A 22,849-nucleotide genomic window follows, 5' to 3' on the forward strand; every position below is an offset into this window, starting at 1 on the left:
CTCTCTGTCCTGTTTCTCCATTTCTCTGTAACACTCCATGGTAGTCCACATGCAGACCTTAAATGGCTTGTATCTTAACCTTGATTTTATTTTTAATGCTGCTTTCCTTTCTATTTTTTTAAAAGGACAAGTTCAAGGTATTTATAATGATTTTTTAAATGTATTTCTCACTTTTCTTTATAATCTCCTGCAAACTGGAAGCAGAGCTCTTTTTCTTTATTAATATATCATTTCTATTGCCTCGAACTGCTGGAGCTGTTAAGTCTTCAGATTTCAAATACCCTCAGACTTCAGGGATACTTGGAGCCAGGATTTTTAGTCCAATCAATCTCTGAGTGTGGGGTCCCTCTGAATGCTCTCTGACATTTATTTATTTTTATTAAAGAACATTTTCTCCCTCAGGATAGGAAACTGACAACAAAACACATATACAAAATTACAGACTTTGCAAAAAGTTATTTTTATAAAGCTGGCTGGATTTGGGCCCATCAGTACTGGCTCTGTCCCCTTACTTTGTCCTCCTTGTCTTTCTTAATGATGATATAAAGACACTTAAGGAATATTTCTCTTGGATGGGAATCAAGACTAGCTCCTACTGTGAGGGCTGAGCAGACCGACGTCAGTAACTAAGCAGAAACTTGCTTGAAGTCAGCAGGCCCTGAGTGGGATCATCCATGTCCAGGCCTGCAGAGCAAGCCCTTCTGAGCCCTCTGCCCTCCCATTCACTTCCAGCTCACATTTCTCCTAATGTTATCGGTGTCTCTCTCAATCCCAATGCCCGAGCTCATTAGCTAATGAAAGGGCAGCAGCTGGTTCCAGCATGTGCCTGTCTCATAAGCAATATGAAGTACCCTTCTTAAATTGTCTTCCAGGCATAAACCCCACCTGGCCATCTTTTATTAATTTCCCCATCACTTTGTTTAGTCTGTTCGTAATTATCTCTGTAAATATTTAATGGTCACTACATTGATCGGTATAGCCATTCTTGCTTTCCTTAATGTCTCAGGCTTGCTGTAGAATACAAGGACTACACAATTCAGTTTAACAAATTATGGCTACGGAGCCAGGTCCTCAGCTGCTCTCACTTCTATCAGAGAGAAGTTTCTGCTACATTTTGGAGAGGGAAACATTCCTCTCATCCTCTTCTCCCTAAAGCCCACATAGAACAATCTATATCTTTCTGCCCATTCACATACAATATCTCCTATCCATTAAGCATATTTACTGTTCGCATGGCAGCAGATCTAAAGAAATACCCATCCCATTGCACCCAGCACTGTAGAAATATAAACCAGGGAGAAAGGCCCTCTCCCCCGGAGTGAATGTAGAAAAAAATGATACTGCATTATCTAATTACAGGATTGAAGCAGAACTGTCATTTTTGCCATTGTTATCTCCCCTTAATTTTATCATCCTTCCCTCCTGCCTGCTCTTCAGGTTGCTCTTCTGCAGAACACAAAGCCAATGACACATCTGAGTTTGATTCAAAGTGAACTGGTGAGCGCTTCAGGGCAGGGATTGTCTCTCTCACATGTTGGCATAACAGCTTTCAAAAACCCACCTGCCATAAAGTGCGTCCCCATTCTCTTGTAGCCCTCAGCAAAGCTCTGCAAGTATGATTCAGCATTGACTACTCTCAGCAGCATAAAAAATTCTCTGAGTGTGCATCATCTTCCTTGAATAATTCCTTTTCTGTAGTGCTGCTTCATTAACTCTCCTAACTGACAAGTTTTTCCCTGATCCAAGCTTTCATATCCACTTTGAAATGTCTTGTTAGACAAGCCTCAGATCCTTCCGACTCTGCTCCATGACTGTTTTTCACCTGTTATTAATGAAATGGTCAGAGTTTAACAATCCCCATTTTGGTTGTTAATATCATTGCACGTACTAAGGGCTGTATCAGTGGCTACACAGATGTAATTTTATTCACATCTGCTGCGAGATATATATAATTTGTGAGCAAAATTGCCCCTTTCTCTACTCCTTCCTTTTTTTCTTTTTTGCAGTGATGAAATTCAAACACTTTGCTGACTTTGCTGTGAGACCTTCTTCCTAGATGATCTTTCTTCCTTGTTTATGCTTTCCCTTGAGTGCTGATAGTACTGCAAGAAGAAAGTTACAAGATCCATCTTTTCTGCTTATCTCAGAAATGCTCTGAAATATTCTGGGCAGATTGTAAACGAGATGACCCTGAAGTGGTTTTTTGTTTTTTTTTTTCTTTTTCCTGAGCATCCAGCCAGGTGAGGGCATTGCAAGCCTGAGTGCATAGGTTAACCACTCAGATAAATACATCTTTCAACATACTGTTCTGGGCCCCAAAGGCAGCACTTGGCCCACAGTGGTCTTAGGGTGGGTTTTATGGAAAGTTGTATATTCTAGAACATCTGACCTCCTCGGTATAGGAGACTGGAAAGCCTTTGTAAGGAATCCACCATGAAGATATTTTCATAAAGCTTACGTAGAGTCATTTTATCAATCAGCAAGTGCCTCTTTTAATAGAAACCAGGTAAGCATGTTTGTTTTGAGACGTGAAAACAAAGGTACCAAAGGTGCCAAAGCTTCAGTTCTGCTAGGTATGAAGCAGACCAATTTTCAATGGCTTGAAAAAGATTCAGAGCTTGCCTTAGTGGGCACATCATTGAGTTTAAGGTATCCTCCACTAACAGAAAAGACTGTGGCCCTCTCACCACATGCCCTTTTTAGGGACATGGTTGGCTTAAGAGGGATTTTGTATCTCTTCATGTACACCAACAATCTCCAAGCACTGGAAGCTCTTCTCAGAGACATTTGCTTCATGACACAGTAGAGGAATCATAAAGCTTCCTCAACTTGCAATCAAGGAACTACAATGAAGGATTTGGGCCTTCAGGTTTTAACAAAAATGAAGCTATTAGATCTGAAAATCTATTCTCTACAAAGAAGAGACTTCTTCACTCTTAAATTGGCAAATGTGGTTATTGAAGCAATAGTGGTCCATAACAACACAGGTTTGTTTTAGTTTTTATGCTACTTTCCAAGAATTTAATTTTGTGGTCTCATCTCCTGATAAGGAACTATCATTGTTGGAATGAAGCTTGGATGTCCAGACCTGATCTTCCTGTTGGTTTTGGAGGATGGCAGGTTGTTGATGGGACACCCCAAGAAACCAGCGACGGTAACATTGCTTGATGCTCCTTATCTCTCTTTCCAATGCTTTGGTTCTTTGTGGCAAATGAAGAGTTGATGATAGGTGAGCCAGGGCCTGTACATGGCCTGTGACAACCTCTTGTACCAGATAACCACACTGACCTGTTTGGGGCGCCTTCTCCTGAGTTGTTCTGAGATAGAAAATAGATCTGTCTTTGTAATGACGCTGATTGTGAGGCATGAGCACAGAATTCTGTGTGAGGAGGACCCCGCTGGGTGCAGAAGAGATGCAGTCTCCTTGCCAAAAGATGGCTTGCACATTTTTTAGAGAACCTGTACTTGAGTCTGATCAAAGGATTTCTCTTCCATTATATGTCAGCCTGTTTTTGCAGCCCTCATTAAACTGCCTGGGCAGGCACTAAACAAGAGAGAAAAAGTGAAAATCCACTGCTGTTTCTTCCCAGTCCTTAGTTTTCCAGTTCGTAAAGGATGGTTTTAGCAGATTTGCAGTAAGATGTTTCTATATCCATGGTCTAAATATGCCTTCCCAAAATGATCAGCTTTAACCAAAACCAGCTTTAACTGCATATCAGCACTTGAGCCTTACCCCAGAATTTTCAATGTCATTAAGTACCAAACTTTTAGGTAGCTTCAGACTTGAGGCTCAATTCAGCAGACTGTCAATGGAAATGAAGCTTTTAACTTCTTGGACAAGAGTTTCTATTAACTATTGAAAAGGCTCACCAAAACCCAAGATTTTTTTCTGTGAGAAAGTATAACATTTTTATATGTGTTTTAATTATAAAAATTGCTCATTCTCTTGCTTTTCCTCTCTTCTCCCCACAGGTATGTACAGATGTGGCCCTGCTTCAGTTCAAGCCATTAAACATGGTCACGTTTGCTTCCAGTTTGATGCTCCTTTTGTCTTTGCTGAGGTATATACCTGAAAAATTTTAGTGCATTGAATGACATCAGTGGGAATATAGGTGAGACAGAAGAAAGGATTCCACTGCAATTTATGGATTGCAGTGTTATTTCCTGTGTACACTATGTCAGAGACAAATCTCGTAATCATATTGTGATGTGCAGGCCGGTAGGTGCGATAGAGGTTCCTCTAGTCTCTGCTCACCAATGTAATAAGCAGGAAAAGCTGTTCTGCCTCGTATCAAGCTTCAGGCTGTATATCCTTCCCAGATGTCAGCTATGCTGGCAGTAGAGTCACTACCTGTAGCTGCTTAACTTCACCCCTCGTTGGCTGTTACTTCCTTCTCAGGCTTGCCAGCTAAGCTGGTCACATTAGGTCCCCTGCTTGTTTCAGTCAAAATGGATGGGGTGATTTTAAGGAGGTCTTTGCTCACCACATTTGTTTTGGCTGCAGTGGGTCAGGAAGTGCTGATGTGAGCAGTTTAACTGGCAGATCTCAGAGGGAAAGACCTCCACAAGAAGGGAGAAGGCCCAGCCTGGGGTTGTTAACCTCTTGCACCACCAGAGCTGGTGTGCCCAGAATTGCAGCAGGTGTGGAACAAGTCTCTCTCAAACTGAATTGTATGTAGCTTAGGACAGAAGAGACAAAACCCAGATATTTACTCTATGAAGCATTACCCTCTGTATGACATGAAGCTCTTTGGTGCAGGGAACGTATAAACATGCTCCCCAAGTCTGAACAATATTTCTCTTGCCTACCCATGTTTACACTGGCTTGTGTTCTGAACTTGTAAATACCAAAATGTATCTAGTTCTTATTTTAGCATATGCCTGATTTTAAACATGGGATTTCAATGTGAGAAATTAGTGGGACTTTGAGTCAAGATATTGTTTTCAGGGGAGATATGCTGGCTTTCCTTCCACTCTCTCCCTCCTCTTAACTCAGTCCTTTTTTATTTAATTTTATAGGTGAACAGTGATATTGTTTATTCAAGAAGGGAAAAAAATGGAGCCCAAATGATTGAAAAAATTGACATGACCCACGTTGGGAAGTTGATTGTGACCAAGGAAATTGGGGGTGATGGAATGATGGACGTCACTGAAGAGTACAAGTTCCAAGAAGGTAACTCGAAGTGCTGTGGAGACCTCACTTAGGTAGATCTACTGCAAACAAATCCTACACTGTGTATTTACAGACTTCTGGCACTGAAGGTGCTGCATGAAAAGCTTCCAAAGTGCACTCTGAAACTCTTTATTTCTAACTCCACCCAAAAACATTGCAGAACACAAGCTTTGTTTCCTACTCAGGCTGAATGAACTGTAGTGAAAGCAAAGGGTAGGCATGGAGTAACTTGAAGCATTCAAAACAATTATAGACTTTCTGAACAGCTGTTTAGGTATTTCTTACTTAGGCCTGAGACACAGAAGGCCAGATGTTCACACAGAGTAAATCATTGTAGCTCCACTAACATCAATGAAACTATGTCAGTTTACCTGATATGGCTTGAACCTTTAAAAGCAACTCACATGGAAGTTGTGAAGTTCTCCTAATGCTTGACTTTATCAAAGGAAACTTCACTATCTGTTCATTTCAGCTACCTTGTGGTCACGCACCATTGTGACTGATGACTGGGCTAGTGCAGTACTCCTATTTCTCTTTTAATATGACTTTTATTCATTTCTAGGCTCAGATGAGGAGAGACTGGCTCTTGAGACTGCTGTGATGTATGGCGTTAAAAAGCAAATTACCCAGGATACTGTGTACCAGCCACAGACGGATGTTGATATGGACTTCCATGTGCAAAAGGCAATCCTTGGCAGTGACTTTAAAGTCACTATAACTTTCAAGAACAAAAGCCAAAACCGTTACAGCGCTGCTACATACTTATCAGGAAACATAGTGTTTTATACAGGAGTCGTGAAGAGTGAATTCAAGAAACACTCTGTCAGCGTGACACTGGAACCCTCCTCATGTAAGACTGGGATACTTTCCAAACCTGCTAGCTTTTTTCCTTTGTGTCATTAACCATCACCAAAGTTTCTGTGCATGGTAGACCCAATTCTAGTAGTTAGGGATAGGACACTATATTGGGTATCAGGAGGCCCTGCTTCCGGTTCTGGCCCTGCTACCAATGTCATTTAAAGCTGAGGCTGTTTTCTTCAGGCTGCTTCTCCCTGTATAATGCTTTCTTACATGGACCTGCATGTCTGGGGACTGTTGATTATTCTCATTTAGTACACAAGAAAGAGAAGAGGCACAGTTATTAAGCTGCAAGGTGTCATCTTTCATACTTTTCGTCTCCTTGCAGTAGCTCAGTTCTCGTTCCACGGGTGCAATTTACAGGGACAGAAAGGGGTGACTGTCTTGTCTTACTTGGAAGAACCTGACAAGGAAGAGGCTCAGAGTAGTTCCAGGTGCACAGCTGGCTTTGGAGGACTGAGTGGTTCAGAATTTGTACATTTACAGTGATCTAAAATGTTCATCTGCAACTAGAATTTGCTGCTATCTACAGCAAAGGTGTTTGTCAGCTGGGCACACACTGTTAAGGTGAGTTATCTCTACAGATGTAGCATTTGCTTTTCCTAGTGCCTTCTGGACTGCAGTGGGGAGATCCTGCCTCCCTGTTCTCATGGGAAAAACAGTTCCCTGCAGCTTAGCACGCATGGCTGAAGGCTGGATTTTGTGCTGCTCACAATAGGGAAAGGGGATGTTCTTTTTTATTTTGGACATAACCAAGCTGTTTCCTATCATCCATGGCAGTTCCTTTCAGAAGGCCTTCAGTATATGTCAGGGACCTGCTGGTGTCCAAGGTGCTACAGGTGCTAGGCTGGTTGCAGAGCCCTGGCTTCTCCCAGCAACAGGTGACTGCCAAACACTTTTTTCTCTGACAAGCCTGGGCTCTTGGATCAGAGCATCCAGCTCAGCAAAAATGACAAAAATATGCTTTTAAGGAGTCAAGGCCTTCCCTCCTGACTAAGTCAGAGGATCCTCCACTTGAGTTCCCCACTGAGCCAGTCAGGAGCCATGATTTTGCCTTCTTGATGCTGCTACAGGGCAAAAGCAATCTCTGCTGAGTACAGAGGGGGTTGCAGGTCCCAGAGGATGTGTCCTCCAGATCTGAGTCTGTTTCCAGGTCATAACCTCCCCAGGTGACCTCTGAGCTTTCTCACCTGTCAGGGAAGGGGTGCGAGCTGAGGGGTGTGAGCCAGATGCTAGCAGAAGAAAAGCAGGGGCATCCCCATGAGGTGCTGGGGGCTCACTGATCCCTTTCCCCTCAGGGAGTGTAGGTTTAGCTTTCTGGGTAGCAGTGTCTTGCAGCCCCCTCAGAGGGGCCTGACCTATCTCAGGGGCAGCATCTAGCTTCTGTGAGAGGCCCTTGCCCATAGCTGCTGGCTCCCTCTGAACTAAGAGCTCAAAAAGAGCCCCTGAACCTCACAGAGGTTTGGTCTTGCTCCTGTGAGAGACATGAGTTTGCAGCCCACGGCTTCTGCTGCATTCCCAGCTCAGGAGGCAGTGTGAGCCCTCTTTCCTCAAAGAGGCCGGTTTTTGTGACAGCCTCAATGGAATCACAGTTCCCACTGCGTCTGGAAACAATCCCTCAGCTTTCTCCTTCACTTTGAGCACTGTCTGAAACCATATATTTTGCTTTGGAGCTGATTAGTCTCCATAAAGTAGGAGTCCACCTAGGGGGAGCTACAGATGAAGGTTAATAAAAATTCTGCCTCCAGTCTACAGCAAAGCCCTGACAGTTGCTTGTTGGTTCTTTCTAACTCTCCCAACTCATTTGAGAGGAGTCTGGAAATGGGCTGTCTCTGGCTTGCACTGAGTTGTTTCAATTCATCCTATCAGAAAGCAATGTTATTTTATTGGCTTGCCTCAGTCATTAAGTATTTGATCTAAAATGCTGCAAAACTTTTGGTACCTTGGTTAGGCACAGTAAAAAGATCTATTTCACCTGCTTGGTCTAAATACTGTACCACTTTCTTCCTATGCTTATCTGACAGGGGGAGAATTCAGTCATATTTTAGGATATGTGCAAATATCTACTACACCTTCTGTCTGTGTTCTGTGCTTAGTTCCAGGGGTTACGTCCACTCTTGCACAAAAGATCTCTGTAAGGTAGTATCACTTAACAGGCAGCTTTTGCAATGCTTTGAGGTTTATCTGTCTCCTCTGTGCAAGAGAATAAATGAATAGGTGAGGTTTCAAGCCTCATTGAGCCACATCATTCTTTTTTTCTGAGTTCAGTAAATGGTTTGAAAAAAAGCTTCCTGAAACTGTGCTGGAAACTCTAAATTATAGTGACCAAAGCTGAGGGAACACAGAGAGGAAAGGTGAACATCAGAGCACAAAGTATGATCTTTTTTGCATGTGTACCAAAAGTGTGTCCCTATTGCTACACCTGGCAGAAGTGACATGTTTTAAGGTATTACCACCTTTCAAGGTGGAAATGACTGCTCATAGCTAAACTGCAGTGACTGACTTTCTGTGCACATCATCCCATGATAGAACAAAATAAAACATACAAGTTATGCCGTCTCTAAAAGTGATACGTAGAAACTGAACATGAATTCATTTCCCTTTGCCTTGGAAAGGAGTGTGCATGCAATCAGGAATCGTGTCTTAGCAGATGGGCAGTGTGAAGGGAGGCACTATGATCATTTGCAACTGTGTGAGAATACTCCATCGAAGGTGTGATGGTAGAGTACCTTCTCAGGAACTCAAGCAGAATTTGTAGGCTTAATTCGTGGCAGGAAGTGTGTATATATATATATATATACCTGGAGGTAACAAAACATTACAATGCAATAAAGATGTGAATGTGTCAAAGGCATTCTTCCAGACCATGCTACTGAAAGAATGGAGCAAACTAAGCTTTCAAACAGGAACCAAATGCATGATTTTCAGAATAATGATTAAAGGAATTGTGTGGGTTGAAAACATCTTTGAGGATTGGAATAGCTTAAACCTTCTAGTGCCTTCAAAGGTGCTCTCACATCTACTCAGTTATATTTAGTTTTCTCTGTTTTTTGAAAGGCTGTAAGGTGGCTCAGTGTTGTGTCTCCCTTGGCTTTCCCAGGTGCACTAAGTGGTACTGGCAACTTACCAGCACAGCCAATGCTACAGAAATGGAAGCCAATTTTTCTTTTTTTCCTGTAGTGGTTAAATTTAAACAGGAAAGTTCTTCTTTCCTTCCACTGTAAAGTAAATATCACTTAGAATGCAACTTATTTATTTATTTATTTATTTACTTTGCACAGATGAAGAATACCTTGCCTCATTTATAATTTATGATTTGGAGCATTATGGGAAATTCTTTTACAAGAGATAGATACAGAGTGAGGGGAAGGGAAAGGGAGCACATCAAGTAAATTTAAGGCTGGCCTGTTAAATCCAGGTCAGGTGATCACCAAGGGACTAGCTTTGAAACCAAATCAAGGAACTGGTTTTGATATGAATGGATCAAAAGAGTGAAAAGGGGTGAATATGATTTATCCAACTGAGTTCAATTATCTCAGTGTGTACAGTGTATGTCACAAATACAATACAAATAATGGATAGCAGTAATAATCACAGTTAACAGATGGGAGACCTTGATATGTTTACTAGGGTTATAATGAATGTTTACTGAGGCAAGAGCTTCCAATCTATATGTTCTTCCTGGTCACTTAGCAGGTTTGCCTCTGTATATCACATTCTCACAGCATTGTTGTCCTGGGAATTGCAATTCAATATGGTTAAAATTAATGATTCCCTGCATCTCAACCGTCTAGCCAAGGGGGACTTGTTCCTTTGAATAATTATCATCAGGGAGCACATGAAAGCTCTCTTGAGGGCATGCTGGAGACAGGAGAACGCGCTTGCTAAATTTTTCAGGCAACAGGGCAGAGGCAGATATCCAGCAGTGCCAGCCCTGCCCTGGAGAGGAGGCAATCTTCCAGGTAGCCGGCATGGACTCACACCCCGAAACTGCTGCTCTGGCAGCATCCCTGATGGCATCCCTCTGCAGGGAAGAGAGGCAGAGAAAGCACACATGTGAAGTAAATGAGCAAGCATTTACAAGAGAGCTATTCAAAGGCTGGTTTGGACCCTCATGCCCAACAGCTATTTATTGCCATCCTTACTTATTTTGTGGTAGTGCCTAGGAATGTTAAACAACAACCTGGGCCCACTGTAACAGGTGCTGGACAGAGGCCATACAGAGATAAAGCGCTTGCCCCAGGGAGCTCACAGCCTGAATAAAGAGAGGGCAAAATAAGAGGGGGAACTGTGAGGTGGAGAAAAAAAGATAGTTTGGCAAAGTCATCCTTAGGTGCCCAGCCACCTTTTTCAGTTCACACATGTAACTGCTGCCTGCAGAAGTAGTCATGAGGGAAGGAATAATTAGCCTTTAGATTGCTTCAGGCACCTTTCTTCTTTTTTGTTTCTCCCATCAGCTAGTACTTTTGATGTTGTGATCAAATCAAGCGAGTACCTGAGTGAGCTGCTGGATCAAGCCTCCTTTCATTTCTTTGTCACGGCACGGATCAATGAAACTGGAAAGATTCTGGCCCTGCAGAAGGCTACAGTACTGGAAATTCCCACACTGCATATCAAGGTACTTTGGGGACGTGGGGGGCAGGGGGGCCACAGCCATGCTGTGTGCAGACTGGCCTCTATGAGGTTGCCACATTGACTTCTGGGACAGATGTGCATGTGCATGTGTGTGTTTGTTAGACCTTCAGTCTAACATAGAACTTATAAGCAGCGGCCAGCCAAAGTGTGAGAGGGTGTATATGTATGTTATGTATTGTACTGAGTATCCTTACATTAAAAGACTGAGGCTGACGGAATCACCTGTAGTAGGGAGCTAAATGATCTCTATGGAGAAGGAGTGGAAAAGATTTGAGAAAGATGGAGAAACTTACAGGGTAAAAGAAATTATGTCACTCAAGTCTTTGACTACTTCAAAAGTCTATTATATTTAAAGCAACACAGTGCAGAGACTTCTCGCAGAAGAATTAAGGGCTCTACTGTTATGGTGATTTTGCTTGGAAAGCTTCTACAGATTTTGTGAAAAGTTCCTCCAAACTCGGACAGGCAACATCTGTCTGGGATGACGCTTTTCGGACACTGCTTTGCTGCCACCCACTGAATGTGCTTTCAGTGGAGTTTCATGAAGGTTCTGCAGGTGGTGGCATCGTATCTATGAAAATATGAAAGCATAGTGAATCTGATAGGACAAGAACCCTATGTTGTATGGCAAAGACTTTAAAAATTCAGGGCTGAAACTTGGCCATCCAGATAAAATGCCTCATTTTCAAAAGTGCTGAGACTTCGTCTGCCTTGAATGATGTCACTTGGATCTGCTTTTTTCATCATACTAAAAAAAAACAAGAACACGTATTCAGGAAGCTTTATATAATCATGAACGAAGTGCCCTAAAATTCTGGATCTTGGAAGAACTCTAGGTTTATAGATCTTCTTCCCCCCATATATTTATTTGAACCAATGGTCAGGTTTCCATATAATAATATATGTAGTAATCTGAAACAGCAACCTTCTGCAGAAAAAGTTTTTTAAAAATGTAGATCAAAAGTACCATGAGGCTTGCAAAAAATTCCATTTGATTTCTTGGACTACAGAAATGTCACTATGGTCTAGTCTGATTATTGGCATTTTCAAATAAAAGTTTTTTGTTTTACTGAGCTTTCTAGAGAGGAGGTAAACAAGATAAATAAACTCTGCTTCAAACATCTATCTTCAATAACCAAATTTTAAAAATATAGAGTACTTTCAATTCAATACTTGAATAGAACATCTTATACAAAATCCCCAATTTCAGCTTCAAAATAGTTTATCCTCCCTGCTGTTATGAAGAAAGGAGGCTTAGTGTATGGAATAGATTGTTGTCCAATAATCATGTCTTCTAGTAGAATTGAGTTTGTCTCTTCTCTGCTTCTTTGTGATGTGTAAAAATAACCTGAAACTTTACTAGCTGCATTTTTTAAGCATGTGTGTGTGTGTGTGTGTGTGCAGGTGTATATACATTTGTATTTATATAGGGAACTCAGCTTTATTATTTTCTTTAAAATCTGGGAAAGCTCATTTCCCTACTTTTCTTGTCTGACTTCTTCCCTGAATTTCATGAGCAGACTGGAGTTCTTAATCTGAAAGTAAGGGAGAAGAATGAAATATGTATTTCCTCTCATGTCTTTGGCTACTCCTTTGGTCTTTCTGTGTTGGTCTGAGATCATCAGAATTAACAGTCAAGAAAATTACATCTTATTTTAATGTAGCTTGAGACCAGGTCACAAAAAACACAGATCATGCTCTCAGTTGCACATGTGGGAACCCAGGATGCTTTTCAATTCACAGTCTTCACTGTAACAGTGATCTTCAAATATCTGAATGTGCAATTGAAATCAGGAGTCCATGAGGCCTATAACTGGGCTAGGGCTTCTGAAATGCCACTGATGTCTATTTACAAATTCAGGTGGCTAAATGCTATTGAAAACATAGCTGTGAGTGTCTCATCTTTTACTCCAGTCAATATATTGGTATTTGACTCAGGGAGATCCCTAAGACTAGGGTCTTTCTAGCTTTTTGCAACTGCCAGACTCCTTAAAAATTTTCAGTAGTGCTGCAGGCCACAACATAGCACTTCATCTTATTGATAAGATACTTGTTTTTCTTAGTCACCTTTCTCAAACCCCTTTGAAGTAGTCCACAGTTCAGCTGGGCTGTGACAGCCAGAAGTTGAAAATCTCTGCCCGTTTCTTTCATTCTGTGAGAAATTTTGTGTTCCTAGGGGAAAAAAAGTCCTTGCATTTGTTCTTTGCTTAAAACACAAGAGAAGACAGGCGCAGCACCTCTGAGAGGTGCAAGCAGCACAACCCAGCATTTCTAGTTCAGAGCATTAAGACTTGCCCCTCTCTTTTGGAGCACCGCATCCTGAACAGGCTGTGCACGTCAGTGCTGGCAGGGAGCCTGGAGAGGGGGAACAAATCAAAGAGAAAGACCCCACCCAGGCTGGTCTCTCCCTCAGCTGGGCACTCAGCTCCAGGACTGTACAGGCAGATTTAAATCTCTTTGCATCATCTGTGGAAATGAGGGCCTGCCTCATGATCTGCCACATGGCTTGAGAGAACTGCATGGACAGGAAAAGAGGCAGAAGTAGAGCCTATGGGCATCCAACAACTTTCTTCTGACTAGACTTTCTCTGCTTTGAGTTGTTCTGCTACATGCTCCAGTCCTCCTCCTTCCCCTCTCCTTCCTTGCAAGTATTTATTATCAGCTGGTGGAGCTTTGTCCTTTCCTCATTTTGCAGACTCAAGGCGAGGCGGTAGCTGGTAGAGAAATGTCTGTGATTGTGGAATTCACCAACCCTCTGAAACAAACCCTGGAGAACGTCACACTTCACCTCGAGGGACCCAGCGTGCTGAGAACAGTGAAAAAGATCTTCAGGTAGGGAAGGAAGCAGAACTAACCGAGAGGTTGTCCCCTTCTTGCTCACAGGGGGCAGCTCATGAGAGACACTTAACTAATGCAGTGCTGAATAATTCAGACACTCTCTCCTTACTTTAAAATTCAATACACAGAGAAACTATAGGTCTCAACAGACAGAAGGAGTCAGGCTGTCCCTCGCAGTACAAAGAGAGACTGTGAGAGCATTTCATCCATTCAGTATTAGTGTTGGGGAAAGGGGCAGTGGTTGTGAGTAGCTGCTGACACGACTGGAGTTTTCTTTTTCACAGTATTACATTATTTTTATTGCTTGACAATAGCACTTGTGAACTACTATCATAGAAAGAAAGATAGATTTATCCTGCACATGAAGTGTTTACTGCCATGTGCTCATTATGTGCAAATCAAGTCCTGTTCAGCTTTTCTAAAAGGGCTTTTCCAAAAGGGCTTTTCCCCACTCATGTTAATCACGACTATGCAATACATTCATATACCTCAGATGATCTTTGCAAGCTTATGTCAAGACACAAAATCATTTGGGGCCTAGATAACCTGGCTCTCTGAGTGTCTGATGTAGCGGACCATGCCAGACAGCCACAGCTGGTGTGCAAGCACAGAGCTCCCCTCCGGTAGCATCACTTACCAGGGCTGCCCGAATACAGAGGGGCATGAAGGGAGCAAGGTGATCCCAAGCCCTTCAGCAGTCTGTGCTATTCTAGGAGTTGCACTTAATGCTGGCACAGTGGTATCTATATGATAAGCGGGTAGTTTTCTAGACCCTCTTTCCATTTAGAGTTCAGTGTTATATGTGGTAAGCAGTAAACCACGGGTAGGACAGAAACATACTCTGCAGTCACTGCTGTGACAAGAACTTGTATTAGAGACTCCCAAGGTTGAGTTGCTGTGGACAAGTATTGATGATACTGTTGCTGTCCCAGCACGGAGGTTGGTATTAGCCAGTTCTTGGATATATAACTGGGATCCTTAGAAGATTTTGCAGCCATTGCTGAGCCTTGGGCAGCTGAAGCAATGTTATCTATCATTACCTATGCTGATAGTTCCCAGGCATGTGCAAAAGAAGTCTGAAAAATTGCCAGTACTTCAGTAGCTGCATAAATTGTCAGCATTATCTGCAGCCAGTAGGGAAGGTCTGAATCTGATTGCACCTGGGCCAGGGGAAAAAAAGATCAAAACCAGGCTCCAGATTGGAGCCAGATAGAAAAATGGCTGTGAAAGGACATCACACTGTGTTTGCTTTGTGCACGTGATATGTCACAGACGCTGCTGAACATGACTCAGCACGATCCACACTGGTTGCACAAGTCCCAGTAGTAGCCCTTAGTGCTGCACAGTCGTGCCAGACTCCCCTGGTGTGTTCTGCAGCCTTGTTCCAAAAGCTGCTGTCGGCTCTTCTCACCTTCAAGGAAGCAAGAGTTGTCAGGTGCATCAAAGGCAAAGGAGTTACAGAGAAACGTGACTCATGGAACAGACGTCACTTTCCTTCAAGTCACCATGTTTCCCCCTTCACAATAGTGCCCTTGGTGTGATTTAAAAGGGAAATGGATCAGCTTAGTCATTTTAAGATTTTTGACTTAACTTCTCTGAGATGAATGAAGGCTGCAGGTTATATTCACAGAGGACAGAGCAGGGGGCAGTTGTAGTTTATTTAAATAAAAATCACATTTGCCTCCATGCATTCAGAGTGATAAATGGCTCCTGCGTGGTGATGGCTCAGCATATTATGCAGAGCCATTCATCACTAAATTCTCTCCCAGGCAAATCAGATTAAGGTGGCTTTACTCCATTTGCAATAAGAATTAAACCTGTTCTAGGCTTTCCCTCTCCTTCTGTTGCTTCCCTGTCCATCAGGAACTGTCACACACAGGATGTGTCTTTTGCAATTGTTTGTGGGAATGAGACTTTAGAATTATCTGTATTTTTAAGGTAGCTTTTCTGCATCACATGGGCAACTCCACAAAACAGGCATGAGTGATCCAGCAGATACAACATTATTCTGGGAATGAGGTGACTTGAAGGTTTCTTGACCATTGACAAGGGCTCTGTAATGATGCTTAGTTATCAGACTGAGATAGATGAAGAGCATGACTTATGGAAAAGCCTTTGGCAGGCGCAGTCCCTATCCAGAGCGTAGTCTTTGCATGGCACATGAGAATTAACCAGGCAGTGATGGATATTTTTAAAAGGATTTTAGTCAAGCATGCATTCACACTACCGCATAAGTCACTTTGGGTGTTCCTGCATGTCCAGCTAGGATTAGAGGTAAGACAGTAGAGAAACAGGAAAAGGTAGGTTTTATATCCCGGCACAGCTGTTGTCTTCCTGCATGTACATATATCCCATCTATCAATTAGAGATGAATATGCTGCTCTCTCTGTCACACTGGGGCACCATGAGGATGCAGTCCGCAAACCTTCATTCCTGGGGAATCTGGCCTCAGATGCTTCAGAATGTAGACTAAACCTTGCTGCACAAGAAACTTGTATAATCTCTTCCTCACTTTCCATACAGATCATCCCTTGCAGATCATTCCCATAAACTCTAAATTAAAAAAGGTATTTAACCTTGTGCAACAATTGAAGTCATTGCTTTATCATGTTACCATTTTAGCGGGCATTTGATGGTGCAGGCCAGCTGAGGGGAACAGCATATCTCTCATTAAGAACAAAGATAAAAAGAGGGAAGGCACTTGCTGGAAGCAGTCTGCATACTCTCGCACTGAAAATGTGAGCTTCCTCTTGTTCTTTTCTAAAACAAGGTACATGCCCCAGGGTACCTATGACTGTATATGCAAAACACAGTGCAGTGCCATACAGAGATACCTAAGCTGGACTCTGAGGAGCTGGAATGCTGCTCCTTTTAGCAGGTTAAATTAGCCTGGGCAGACTTGCACTAAAGCAATTATGCAGGTGGGAGGAACCAAAACTAGATAATTTCCAGCTAATTAAGGTTTCTCTGTATTGTGGCAAATCGTGCTAAGCCTGGGCAGTCATTTCTGTCTTGACCCTAGTGGAGGACATCTGAGAGCCAAATCCTATCAGATGAGAATTGGCAACAGTGACTAAAGTTTACAGTAACTTTCTCTCCATTTATTCAGGTGTTTACAGATTACCATACCCAAGTGATGTTGATGAGAACACTGGCTCACTTCATAATCCTCTTACTTCATGCTGAGGAATGAACATTCATTTTTATAAATAGCTCCCCACTATGGTACCTCCTCTGTTGGTTCCCTTCCTGACATTCCCCAAACATGATCAATCAATCAATATCAGTCTTCAAAATCTGCACACGAAAGGTAGTGAAAACACTGAGAAAACCTAGAAACCCAATACTTGAGGCTCTCTGTGCATCTTAATTGTAGCAAAAATTGAAAATCAAGAGCAGTGAAGAATACAGGTGGTTTATACTATGAGTTGTCAAGAGTCCTAGATTATGTAAAAGAGTAACTGCTAACAGCAGGACTCCCGAGAATACTTTGGCTTATTTGCATGGGCATGAAGAAGTCAACTCTGAAGTGGTGAGTGAGGAGATGTCCTGATATTACAATTGTGGCAGAGTGGCTCAGGGTAGAAGGAGGTGGAGAGGCTCAGTTCCTCATCAGCACTGCACCTGGCTGGCACTTCTGAGAAAGGATTTACTTAACCATTTAAGGAATCATCGGCAAGCTGTGGGATAATGTGCTGGTAAAATGGAATTAAAAAGTAAAAAGATACATTATCCGTAAAGATCATCCTGAAAGTGATAGTGAGAGGAAGTGACAGGCAGCAGAGGAAACCTGATTCATTTTAGAAATTTAAAATTAGCCTGGAGGAAAGTCTAGAAAAGGCTTTGACAGCGTCAGTTCTGCAAGGACTGGAAGATGGAGGGAATAATTTATAGGACACTTTACCAGGATGAGTGAAACATAAAAAAAAACTGAGATGTGTTATACTGTCCATCTTCAGTTTCTCCAGTTCTGGGTCAGGCTGAGAACACTGGCTAACTGATTACAATATTGTTACTTTCCTTTTTCCCTGCAGGCAAATCCCAGCAAATTCTACATTGACTTGGGAAGTAAAATGCACCCCAAAACGACCAGGGTTACGAAAGTTGATTGCAAGCCTGAATTGTGATGCTTTGAGGCATGTGTATGGTGAGCTGAACGTCCAGATTCAGAAATTATGAACAAAGGTGCTGTCTTCATCCTTCAATTAGATGTGTTTCAAAATATCACATTAGATGGAAAAAAGAAATAGAGAGATAGAATTTTATTATTTTGGTTATCCTCATGCCTACTAAAATGTGATAAAGAAAAATAATTGGAAACACTGGGGAGAGTTGGAAAATGCATCTGGATCGTGAATGATTCAAAATTAGATACAAGTAACTAAAGGCAATTCTAGGTCATATTATTCCTACAGTTCACTTGTATTTATGGCACTTTGCACCAGTGCTGGAAGGGAATCTGAAAGGCTCCATTCACTAAAGTAGTCTGAACTTTAGTTTTAATTAAGGTCTGATATTTCACTGAAAAAAAAAAAAAGAAGAAGAAACCAGTGTTATAAATTCTTAGAGTGAATTATACAACCTTACAGTAGATCATTCAGGCTGCAATTAAAAACAGGTATTTCTAGCTAAAGCGACTGCTTTATCTTACAGTGTTAGAATTTTCCAGTTCATGGAGAGCTCACTTTGCTGGAAGCATCTCTCAGGATTTGTTATCTCCAGAATATTCCCAGCTCTCTGTTCCCACTTGCCACTTCAATATGTTTTCTCTCTTGCTTTTTCATGTGTGTCTGCACCCACACATACTCCTTTATATCATGCCCTCATCCCACCATGTATAATGCTGTTAATATGCTGTTCCTCTCTTTTGCTTGATGAAAATCTAGAGTTTGTCATGCCCCTGCTCAGAGTTGATGGCATCAAACTTGCATTTTCTGGTCACGGTCTGTTGTGGACTGGAGGTTAGTGGGGCAGGCTCGGATTCTTCTCCTCCCAGCTCCACAGTCCTAACAAATATGCTGCACTGACGCTTCCATTTAGGGGATAAATCTAGATTTAACTGCCTCAGAAAGTGCCCCTGGAATCACGGCTACTGCAAAATCAGATTGTGTTATGTGTGAACAACTCCCAGGAGGACAGAAGCTCAACTGGATAAGGAAAAAAACATGTACCCTGAGAATCAGAAACTCTACAAGCTGGATCGGCTTCCTGTCTTGCTTGGACCATATTTGTGTGTAAGGTGCAAAGGGGCTGTCCAAGGAATTGCTTTCCTCCAGAGGCCCCTCTGGCCCAGAGCTGTTCCGGATATATGGTTGCTATTAGTCTTCCATGCAGGTCCTCCTCCACCCCAAGGCATGCACCCAGCCATGCAGGGCATTTTTCATTTTTCAGCTCTCCTGAAATTCTTCCCAGGATCTTTTTCTATATGAGGCAAAGATGCATGTGTTACATTCACATGCCCAGCTGCAGTGACCCGCCCACCAGCCATGGTCTGTAAGAGCCATATCCCATAGTAACAAACAGCACAGGGTAGCTAACTGAGCTTCCAAAGATGCTAAAAAGAACCTCATGCTCATTAAATGCTATGACTTTATTGTGCAGCATACAGCCAAGTCATTCTGTGGTCTTGTTAGTGAGAGAGCAAGGGTGATGACTTGTCCTCTGCTCCTTTTTTTGCCACTCACTGCCTCCTGAATAACCTGTGACCAGTTGTTAAGTAAGCCAAGAGAGGGGAGGAATGCAGGCTGCTCTTTTGCTCGAGTATGTGGAATAGAGATTGGCACCACCTCACAATCTGAATGAGTAACCCTGGAGCCAGGAATACGAGGCAGTTTTCCTGCAGGGCTTTCACTTCAGGCATGGGCACTCACTTGTTTTGCACAGCTTATGTGACCCATTAGAAACTCTGCAATAATGAAGTCTTGCAAAGAAGTCCTCTGGGACACGTGCAGCCTGTGCTGCACAATGACAACCTCTGTTAAGTGCTTATGCAGTTCTTCTAAAGTCTATATCATCTAATAAGATTATCCATATTTTGCTCTTGTGTATGAACCTGCTTTCCATTCTAGATTTTTAGTAGCTACAGTGTAATAGGAATTTAAAATAAAGCATATCTGATTGCGCTTACAGTTTGTGGTCTGTGTTTTGATCAATCACTACGTCTGCATCGCAGCACTACAGACACCAGTTGCCGCATCTCTCAATTGTAAGAGTAAGTTAAGAAGTTTGCTTCTGAGCCATGCTGATAAAGGTGACTTTTGGGGAGAAAACACAATATTTATTTAAAAGATAGTAATATTTCTGTTTTCAGTTTAACTATTTTAGCCTTTGTTTTTCTTTCTGTTTTAACAATTGACTGCCTAATGCACTGGAGGAGGTGACAATTTCCAGAGCACATAACAATGCCAGAGAAGAAAATCCACAGATTCACCAGGGAATTGCTTTAACGTATCAGAGCCTATTAAGTGGCCAATCTGCCCCTCATGAGAACTTACCTGCATCCCACTTCTAAAGTGTACTCCTCTCAGCTAAGTATGTCAAAGCATTTAACAAACAGTTGTTAAATTGAACAATGTTCCCTGGGAGACAGAAAGTATTTTATACATAGTTTACAGAGGGGTAGATTGAAGCAAAGGGAAGTTCAGTGATGACTGTGAAGGAGGCCCGGGAATAGCAAAGGGCAGTTCAGTGATGACTGTGAAGGAGGCCCAGGAATACAAGCCAGGGATGTCAACAGCTCTCAGCATTATATTCCAGCTTGCTCCACGCAGAGAGCTGCTTGCAGGAACCTAAGGACAAAAGAAGGATAGTCCCTAGGATTTCAGACAGTCATTACCCTATGCATGGTCTACAGTGTGAATCACAAGTAAACTCTTACTGAGGATGCTATGGATGTTCTAATAGGACCCTGTCTGTGCATAGGAAATTATCAGTCAATAAGGCCAGACTGGGAACCCCAGATCTGGAGGATCTTTGAACCTGAAGAGAGTCAGGCTGAAGTTTACACTCTTCAGCTGAGGATCTCTTTTGAGTGGAGTGAATTTATGCTGCTATCCTAAACATCGTCCCTCAGACATATCTTGGGTGGTGGATGGGGGAGAAAAAAGTCCCAAATCAAATCCCTGCCTCCACAGATCCACACTCCAGCAGCTCAGAGAAGCCAAGTACAAACAGAAGTTTGTGCATTCCTGAAGGCATGTGTTGTATGTTACCAGTTTGCTATATACAAGTTACAGAGTAAGTTGCTTGAATTCCCACCAATTTGTCACACTCAAAATGTTGTTACTGGCAAGGGAATGCATCTCATGTGCAAAGCCAAGAAGAATTTATTGTTAGTCTTATTAAGATCATAATAGTCTAATGAAAGAGTTATTATTAATGCAGATAATTAGATGATGGAATTATACTCTTGTTTTGTTATTACAATGATAGTAATTCTTATAGCCCAAATTATATACAGGTAAAATCGATGTACATAAACTTTCTAGTATCTTCCTCTTTCTCTGCTCTTACGTTTACTCTTACACTGCCCCTCTGGGTCCTAAGGCTGAAAGCTTCAGTCTCGGGTTGGAGGCAGGTGTAACAGCAAGTCATCAGTGTCCCAGATCCTTCACCAAGAAGAGTATGATGTTAATGGGGAGGGTTTCTCTTCCTCTTTACTGGGATGAGCACAACAATGAGAATTTCTTCCTTCACACGCGAGGATCCACTTGAGGTCATTTTTATGCGCTAGCTAACATACTCTACCTCTTGTTCTTTCTTCACAAAGTTCCACAGTACATCCAAGTCTACTATTTACAATGTGTTTTACACACGTTGGATACTTGTTCTTTGTTATCCCTACCACTTGTCTTACCCAGCTGCCAAGGCTGTGCTTCTTTGATGACCAGCAATTGACCACTGGTAAGTTGTTTATACCCTGGGGCCTCTGGTACCATGCTACACCTCTACTTTCAAGGCCCCTGCTGTCATCCCATGCCCGTACTCCTTTATGCTGCGTTTTATTTTAAGGTCACAGATAGTCTATTCTACACAGAATGACTACATTCTATTACTGTCTATTAGTTACAAAAAAATCGTATAACAATAAATATTTCACTACACAATTGTATAAAGCAAAGCAAAAACTAGAACAAAGTACCTAATAGACACCTGGTCATTAGATAACTGTTGTTACAACTAAGCAAAGCTCCAGGCAAGCCAAGGCCTGAAAAGTCCTGAGGCTTGTATTGCCAGCTAGTCATCAAGCCTATGACCTGTTACAAGTAATACCAACATGTATTTACAAGGCTTTGAGTGCTTTGTGGAGCAGTATCAGAGAACTGACTGAGCACTGTCTTTTCTAGTGACTGGTTCTGCCAGCGATAATTGGTTCAAAGTGAAACTAGTAAAAAATGCTCTGCCAAGCAGGTGGCCCTCTCCTCCTGTAGGGGACTTAATATACCACCCTTTCTTGTGCATATTCTCTTCATGTTTGTCCTTGCCTCCCCCAAGGAGGAGACTGCCAGGTACCAGCATCTGAACTCTGGTGGTGGTGCAATGGAGGGAGATGTCCAGGTCAGACAGGGTGGGAAAAATGTCTGAGCTTGTTCAATCCAAAATGAATAGCCCCATTCTAAAAGAGGAAAGTCAAAGTATACAGTGAGCATTGTTAGGCAAGAGACTGTCCCAGATCTTGGAGCTGATCTGGTAGATGATACCAAGCAGGGGCATGAAATGTACATTGTAGAAATGTCTGAGCAGCACCTGTAATGGAAGACAGTGTCTGAGAGAAACCAGGAAGTTATGGCACACAGGAGACAGGATTTTAATAAATACATAAAGGCAAAGTTGAAAAGATTAAATTCAATGTTGAAGAACGAAAATTATTACCGCATGCTAAAGAGCGTATGGGCAAAATGACGCAAAAGGAAGATTTTTGTGGCCAAAACAGAGAAAGCTGTGAGAGAGAAAGGCCAGAAGCTTGTGTCTCCTAAGGCAGGCAATCTACAGGACACTAGCAGTGGTAGCAGACCTGCCTGGTGGTCTCTGGAGTTGGCTAGCAGCACTGAGATGCAATGCCTCTGCAGATAGAGCTGGAAGCTCTACACTGAGTTTCATGTCTATGCTCACCCTCCACAGAGGTGGCAAATCATATGGGGAAGGAATGGTCAGCAGGTGGCCAGAAACCTGGGGAATGCAAGGCAATCAATAGGGCACGTGTGGCTGTGCATGCACTGCGAGGAGATCCAGGAAAGGCTGGACGGTTTCTTTAAGTCACCTGCAGCCTGCCCAAATGTGCTTGTGTTCATCTGGCCTCCACAGTACTAGGGTGGAAATAAAAGTGGCCCTTGAGCATGAGAGGTA

General features: G+C 42.4%; 1 protein-coding gene across 19 annotated transcripts in view; it reads left to right on the forward strand.

The window, feature by feature from the left end:
* F13A1 (coagulation factor XIII A chain) overlaps nt 1-19,632 on the forward strand; it is a 309,393-nt gene extending 289,761 nt beyond the window's left edge. For all 19 annotated transcript variants that reach the window (XM_064507070.1, XM_064507071.1, XM_064507078.1 and 16 more), the window contains 7 exons: nt 3,051-3,154; nt 3,973-4,061; nt 5,020-5,173; nt 5,736-6,023; nt 10,489-10,649; nt 13,362-13,498; nt 17,539-19,632. In XM_064507070.1, the coding sequence (XP_064363140.1) occupies nt 3,051-3,154; nt 3,973-4,061; nt 5,020-5,173; nt 5,736-6,023; nt 10,489-10,649; nt 13,362-13,498; nt 17,539-17,683 (1,078 nt within the window). In that variant the 3' untranslated portion in view covers nt 17,684-19,632. The remainder of the gene's footprint in view (nt 1-3,050; nt 3,155-3,972; nt 4,062-5,019; nt 5,174-5,735; nt 6,024-10,488; nt 10,650-13,361; nt 13,499-17,538) is intronic.
* The last annotated feature ends 3,217 nt before the right edge of the window (nt 19,633-22,849 follow it).

Source organism: Dromaius novaehollandiae, chromosome 2, assembly GCF_036370855.1.
Source record: "Dromaius novaehollandiae isolate bDroNov1 chromosome 2, bDroNov1.hap1, whole genome shotgun sequence".
NCBI lineage: Eukaryota > Metazoa > Chordata > Aves > Casuariiformes > Dromaiidae > Dromaius > Dromaius novaehollandiae.